The sequence below is a fragment of the Podarcis tiliguerta genome (genome assembly GCF_965153285.1).
Source record: "Podarcis tiliguerta genome assembly, contig: HAP1_SCAFFOLD_289, whole genome shotgun sequence".
NCBI lineage: Eukaryota > Metazoa > Chordata > Lepidosauria > Squamata > Lacertidae > Podarcis > Podarcis tiliguerta.
In genome coordinates this window covers 8,053-15,202 of record NW_028148502.1, presented here as the reverse complement: position 1 = coordinate 15,202, position 7,150 = coordinate 8,053, and the positions used below count along the sequence as shown (strand labels likewise).

At 41.3% G+C, this 7,150-nt stretch overlaps 1 protein-coding gene across 2 annotated transcripts; it reads right to left on the bottom strand.

Annotated features, from left to right (window-relative positions):
- Positions 1 to 3,191: 3,191 nt before the first annotated feature.
- Positions 3,192 to 6,914, bottom strand: LOC310669994 (proto-oncogene Mas-like). 2 transcript variants are annotated; one of them, XM_083458572.1, is made up of 3 exons: positions 6,773 to 6,914; positions 5,028 to 5,247; positions 3,192 to 4,451 (listed from the first exon to the last, which is right to left on the bottom strand). In XM_083458572.1, the coding sequence occupies exon 3, from the start codon at positions 4,409 to 4,411 to the stop codon at positions 3,404 to 3,406; it is 1,008 nt and encodes a 335-aa protein (XP_083314698.1). In that variant the 5' UTR covers positions 4,412 to 4,451; positions 5,028 to 5,247; positions 6,773 to 6,914; the 3' UTR covers positions 3,192 to 3,403. The 2 variants fall into 2 exon arrangements, with proteins under 2 accessions (XP_083314698.1, XP_083314697.1); XM_083458571.1 differs by lacking the exon at positions 6,773 to 6,914 and having other exon boundaries at positions 5,028 to 5,474.
- Positions 6,915 to 7,150: the final 236 nt, after the last annotated feature.

Below are 7,150 nucleotides of genomic sequence, written 5' to 3'. Positions count from 1 at the left end.
AGGAGGAGAGTCTTGCCTTCTAAAGTTCAATGTCCAAATCAGGAACTCTTGAGAAGAGATTGTTTGCAAGCGGTAAGCAAGTCCAACTTGGCTTTGTCCCTCCTGCTGATACAGGAGCCCAAACATGGAAAGTATCAACCTGATATTACTGCATATGAGACTGAAATATGTGATATAGAAGACTCTGTATGAGAATGGTTTACTGGGCACATGTCCTTGACAGTTAAATGCCAGAACATTGTTATCTGCCACCAGTGCTATCTTGCTTGAACTTCTGCAGAAGATAGTTGGGTGTTTCCTGTGAGAGGAGACAGTTAAAAAAGCATCAAACCCAAAAATGATATTATGGGGAAAATAACAATATATGCAGAAATGATATTCGAAAGCATTCCAAAACATTATGGGGGTAATTATTGTTCTGGGTCTCAGACCACATCCGGTTCTCAATCCTTGGGTTCAATCCTTCTGCATCAGTCCAACAGGAAGTTACCGTATTTTTTGATCTATAGGACTCACTTTTTCCATCCTAAAAAATAAGGGGAAATGTGTGTGCGTCTTGTAGAGCGAATGCAGGCTGCACAGCTATCACAGAAGCGAAAACAGCAAGAGGGATGGCTGCTTTCGCTGCGCAGCGATCCCTCTTGCTGTTCTGGCTTCTGAGATTCAGAATATTTTTTTTCTTGTTTTCCTCATCCAAAAACTAGGTGCGTCTTGTGGTCTGGTGTGTCTTATACAGCGAAAAATACGGTAATTCCTCTCTTTTGATACATCAGATTTACTTTCATTAATCACGCGCGCGCACACACACACACACACACAGACTGACTGACTGCAGGAGCTGGGTTGGAAGGCAGTTACCTTTCTCTGCCACCCATCAGGTGCTTTGTGCCATTCTGATAATGAGTGTTACTTGCTCAGGCTGATTTTTGGTTAGCTTTTTATGTGAGCAGCTTGCTTCCTCTCAGTTGCATTAGAGCCTTTGCACATTGTGATGGGTCACTTAGGTTGTGCCAGTGAAAAGCTAATCAGCTTAAGAGGAGCCTGGTCATTGAGCCTAGCATTGAGTGGAAAGTGCATTGTGACATGATATGGAACCATCTCCCCTGTATGCTCTGGTGTTTATTCCAAAAACGTTATTGGAAAGATAGAGATACATTGATATCATGAATCACTTTTGCTAATTGTCACATTGCCCTATAAAGGTGTAGATGGCAGAACTTTGTGTATTTCTATATACACATAGATGGGATCCTCATAACGGAGTCCTGGTTGTGCTCGGGTCCCAAGAGCTCACCTGACAGGGTTAAAATGGGGGGGGAGCAGGAAGTCCTGGCCATTCCCCTGGGATCATGCCAGCTGGCTTTAGCCAATAGCCAGTAGGTTGTGTGATCCCAGGTACTTTAAAAACAGCACTGTGATGCAAGTGGGGCACTTGCATTTGCACGGCTGAACAACCACCCACCCTCCCAAGTTTAGGTAGAGTCTCTTGGCCTTGCTTTGGTTTGGGTTGCCTGTTTTGGAACTGTGGCTGGGTAGGAATTTTTTTCCATTTGGCAGATTGGCTTTAGCCATTTGATTTTTGCCTACCCCTTAGCAAATCTTTACAACTTGTAAGGCGGCGGTTAGGCATTGGCTCAGTTGGATTGTGGGGAGGGGAGGTGCGGTCATCAACAGCCCCTCCAGGAACTGGGTATTCTGTTAAAGGAATCTGGGGGTCCCGGATCTCGTCGAAAGTCCACTTGAGGGGCTAGGGCCATGCCAGGACCACAGGAACCTTGGGGTGAGCTTAGGTTAGTTCTCATCAAGCTTGCTCCCTCATTTGGTTGACCCCATTGGACAATCACCCTGAGAGGTGGAGTCAGTTATAGTGGGGAGTTAATGCCTAAGCCAATACTGCTCACGTGATTGTATTTCAATAAAGTTATGGCCAAAATGTGCCCCAAAAGTTGAACTAATATAAGGGTCCGTGTGTATTTATTTCAGGGGTAGGTCTTGAGGCCTCGATACGCAATTATAATTTCTATATCACTACATCTAGATAATAAGCAGTGCTCTTTTTTAGCCGTAACTAACTGGAACTCAGTTTCAGCACCTCTCAGGTGCGTGCCATTGAAATTTCTGGTGAGTTTATGGTGAGTTTATGGTGAGTTTCTGCAGCTCTTTTTCTAGACAAATTGCACAGAAAATAGGAATTGTACTGGTGGAATGTTCTATCATGCACCTTTTAAAAAATCTGGGAGAAATATTTTCTTCTGGTTTCTTCAAACATTCGAGCTCTACATGTGAAGATTTCTTTACTTCATTCCCTTTGGCTCAAGCTGATTTTTGGTTAGCTTTTTATGTGAGCAGCTTGCTTCCTCTCAATTGCATTAGAGCCTTTGCACATTGTGGTGGGTCACTTAGCTTGTGCCAGTGAAAAGCTAATCAGCTTAAGAGGAGCCCAGTCATCTTCTCCCCTGCTCAAAGTGACTTTTTGCTCAGCAGTGCAGAGTGGACTGCATGTTTTCACCTGATTGCTTTATTCTCATGCCCCATCCTAATCCTTCTTAATAAGTGTTAACGAGAATGATGTGTCAAGGTGAGTCTTTATACATGGTGATTTCAGTTCTTCACCGTGCAAAGGAGTCTAGTGCATGTTTGGATATAGGCTTGATGGCTAGCATTGAGTGGAAAGTGCATTGTGGCATGATATGGAGCCATCTCCCTCCTTTATGCTCTGGTGTTTTTTTCAAAAAAATATTGGAAAGTTGGAGAAACATTGATGTCATGAATCACTTCTGCTAATTGCCACATTGCCCTATAAAGGTGTAAATTTCTATATGCACATAGTTATAATTTCTATATCACTACATCGATATAAGCATGGCTTTTTTTCAGCCACAATTAACCAGAGCTCAATTCCCACACCCCTCAGGTGGGTGCCATGGCTCTTATAAGAGAACAAGGGAGGACTTCATGGTGAGTTTTTGCAGTTCTTTTTCTAGAAAAATAGCACAGAAAATAGGGATTGTACTGGTGGAATTAACTATCATGCACTTTTTAAAAATCTGGGGGAAATACTTTCTTCTGTTTTCTTCAAACATTCGACTCTACATGTGAAGATTTCTTTACTTCATTCCCTTTGGCAATGAGTCTGTTTTCTGTACCATTTAGCAAGTCATCCTTCTCAACTCAAAGTCTGTTGAAGTGGCATTTCTTTTTATTTCATTTTATAAAGCATATAAAACATTAATCCTGCCAAATGGGCAATCCTAGGGGCTTTTAACGATACTCCTGAAACAAGGACAAAAATTAACAGAGTAAATAAATCTAAAATAATAAAATAGTGAGTACAAAGGAAAAAAAGTACCAAGAAATACACCAAGAGATAGAAAATGAAGCGTTCCCAGCTATTTTGAAGTCTTCACATCCGGGTTTGAACTGGAAGTTCTTGTTCCTCTCTGCAGTTTTCCTCCTCTTTGAAAAGTCTCTGGAGTATGACCTTCATGCTCTCCCTAGATTGAGCCCTCTTGTTTCTCCCAATCAGGAAATAAATCAGTGGGTTAATACTGCTATTCAGGCAGCTGCATAATAACCCAACAGATATTGCAAAAAAATCAACATTATAGTCCATAAGTGAAGTGAAGAAACGGATTAATGAAATGCAAGTAAATGGGAAAGCTAAGAAGAGGAAGAAGAGGAGGGCAAGCAGAATGGCTGTTAAAGCTTTCCCCTTCTTCCTCTGTTGTGATCTGAAGTAAACTTTTATAAACAGGACCAGAGTGGAAACAGTCATGAGTGGGAGGTAAAGTATAGCATTCACTAGAAGGTGGTAGAAAATGGTATGTGGTAGAATGTCAAAAATAGAAGGAATCATGCCGATTACAGTGAGCAGGAAAGAAATGATCAATATTGTGGCACACACAAGGGTGGAAAAGTGTGGTGGTCGGTGGCATCGATACCAAAGGGGGAAAACGACAGAAACACACCTGTCCATGCTAATGGCTGTCAACAGATATTGACCAGTGTTGTACATGAAGAAAAAAAGAATGGAAACCACTGTTACAATCCAATGCATATAGGGAGGTAAATATAAAAATAACCTCAGAAGACGTATAATGGACAAAGTAAATATGCATATGAGAGTCCCAAGGTCAGCCGCAGCCAGATGCAGGATGAAGGTGGTGAAAGGATTCCTGTTCATGCAAAAGCCAAGAAACCAGATGACAGTTCCATTCCCAATGATTCCAAAAATGCTAATAAGTAAAATGGAGATAAGTAAAATGGGGATAAGAATGTCTGCTGTACGATATGGTGATAATTCATGATCGAAACCATCCTGGGGGGTTAGGAGGTCAGTTCCATTTTCTGCTGCAATATCTTCCAATGAAGAATTCAAAGTGGACCAGGATCCCAGGCCATCATTGCTCATCTTGCTGGATCTCTACTTTTGAGCTACGCCTTGTATTGCTCTTCTTACCTGGAGAAAACAAAGAAATGTGAAGTCAGTTTGCGTTATAAAACTCAATCATATTAAACCGAGAGACTGAAACAATAATAAAAGAGTAATGCTATCGTGGAAATTTATGACAAACAAACAAACATGCCCTCTAACATTCCTCAGATGAAAATAGGGACATTTTTCACTCCTCTCCCATTGACCCTCCTTGACCCCCTTTTTTTTGTCTCTCACATAGCATTTACTAACTTAAGGACAAGTGTCACCAGCAGTAAGCTGTTTATGGAAAAAAAGAAGAATTGTAACAGAAAAATAAAACACAAGTTAAAGTGAATTCAAGCAGCAAAATGAGAGCTATGAGAAAGAGAGAGATTTGCTGATGAGCCTGACACTGAGATTCTTTTTTTAAAAAAGTAATGTTGTATCCCTACTGTAGAGGAGTTGTGGGGCAGATTATTGGTTTCCCCAGCCCAGTATTCTCTTCTCCAGGGATTCAGCCTGGAGTTTTCTGCCAGCAATGCATGTACACTTCTGCCTTTGGTTCCCCTTCCAATTTTGCAAATGAACTGTGTCAACTTGAGACATTCACATACCTGTGAGCAACTGTTGATCAGCAGTCTAAGAAAATGGTGAGTTGGAGGCAGCAAGAATCACAAAATCATGTGCTGGAATGAAGAGGTAGTCAGATGATTAGCAGAATTGACTACAGCCCCAAGGAGGATAAAATGGATGTATCACCAAGCTCTCCGCAAGATGTTTAGGGCTCCACCCATTACTCTTCATCTGTTCTTAAGCAGTTTGCCAACATCCTGTGGCAAGAAGAATTTTGTTCATTGGTTGTCAAGAAAGCTAATTTAAGAGGAGGTTCCTGCCTCCAAAGTCTTGATGTCATAGAGAAGCATTCTTGTGAAAAGTGAGTAAATAAGTTGCAGGGAACAACTGGTGAGGGGAAAAACTACAGTGCGTGGGATTCTTTGAGTGGAATGATATGCTTTGAATGCATGGTGTGTGTGGAGGCCCACAGGTGTAACTATGGAACATGGAAGGGTGCTGGGTGGGCTTCTGTAAGAGAGGGAAAATGGAGAACCAGGTGGGACAGGAGAACAGAATGGAATGGTTGGATAAGATGTCTGAAACATACATATATGTAAAGATCTATGTAGAGTAAATAACATGGCACATTCTGGTTAGATCATTTTCCTTGTTCATATTTTGGGCTTGTCCACCTTCCACCAGTCCCATTCCAAAAAGGCACAGTTTCACGCAGTTTTCAGACACCGATGCAAGTGACCTTGCCTTTGCTGTGCAGTTTCCCCTGAAAAATACACTCTTTGCCTCTGAATTGGAACGAACAAAAATCTGTGGAAAAACCCAATGGTCATTTGTTTTGATTCAGCAGTAAAGAGAGGATTTTCCTAGTGGGAAATGGAAGGCCAAATGAGGTGTGGAGGAGCCCTGAGAACCTGTTTTTATATATCCCAGTGGATGTTAGAGAGTCAGCCATAGACATAAATGGAGACATTTGAAAATTTGTATAGTTTGAATTGGGCAGATATGGCCATTATCTATTTTCACAATAAATATGTTAATTAAATAGCTGGGGAAAATACACAAATGGAGAGGGGACCCTCCAAATTTATCCATTACTCATTGTGGTCAATAGGATTTTGGGAAATGGCAGAGAAGAAACAGGGAACTGATTACTTGAAATACTCACCTATTGTTCCAGACAAAACCCTGGACATTTGCCTCTATGTTCCAAGTATACATTTTGTATTTCTTTGGATTTCAAGCATGGGCAAAGTGCATCTAACAGTGCTGTTCGTTCTGCCACTAGTTCCTCTTTTGTCTTCTTGCTTGCAACGTGGTTGCAAAACTAACCACCATTTCTCATTCTGATACAATCTGAATTTAGCTGTTAAGTTTGGAACAGAAATCTGATAACAGATGTCACCGAGTTGTGCCAGAGCACTAAGAATAAGCATGCGTAGCTTTTGTTACTATTTATCCAATTTTGTTCCGTATAGTAACACATCTTGGTCTGTTCCTAAATCCACATATCAAATACACAAACAAACCAGTCAGTCATGGTTCACATATGGAAAACCAACAATGATATTTTAATCTACAGTTTATTGTGTCCTAATCTGCTCTCATCCATGCTCTCTAATCACAGAATGCATATAGTAAAGAATAATAGGAATGTCATTTATGTCACAAAGGAACTGGTATCTCTTCAAGGGTATTCCTCCTGCATGCAGACCTCTGCTACCCTATTATGGTTCCCCTCTTGCTTTTACAAATAAACTGCATCAACTTGAAACATTTGCATACCTGTGAGAAACTCTTGATCAGCAATCTTCAGAGATGGTGTGTGGAATGCAGAAGGAAGTAGAATATCCTGTGCTGGGATAGGTAGGGGGTCAGAGCATTTTAAGAAATGAATGTAGCTCTAAAGAAACAGTAGATGTTTTATCAACCTTCCAGCTAGATGTTCAGGACTCCACCCAATAATTTCTATCAGTTCTTTTATCTGTTCTTGTCAATATCATGAGGTAAGATCCACCCACATTGGTTATGTGGTTAGGCGGTACCTACGGGACCGCCTCTCCTGGTATGCCCCACAGAAAAACTTACGGTCTGCAAATAAAAACATCCTGAAGGTCCCAGGCCTCAGAGAGGTTAGGCTGGCCTCAACTAGAGCCAGAGCTT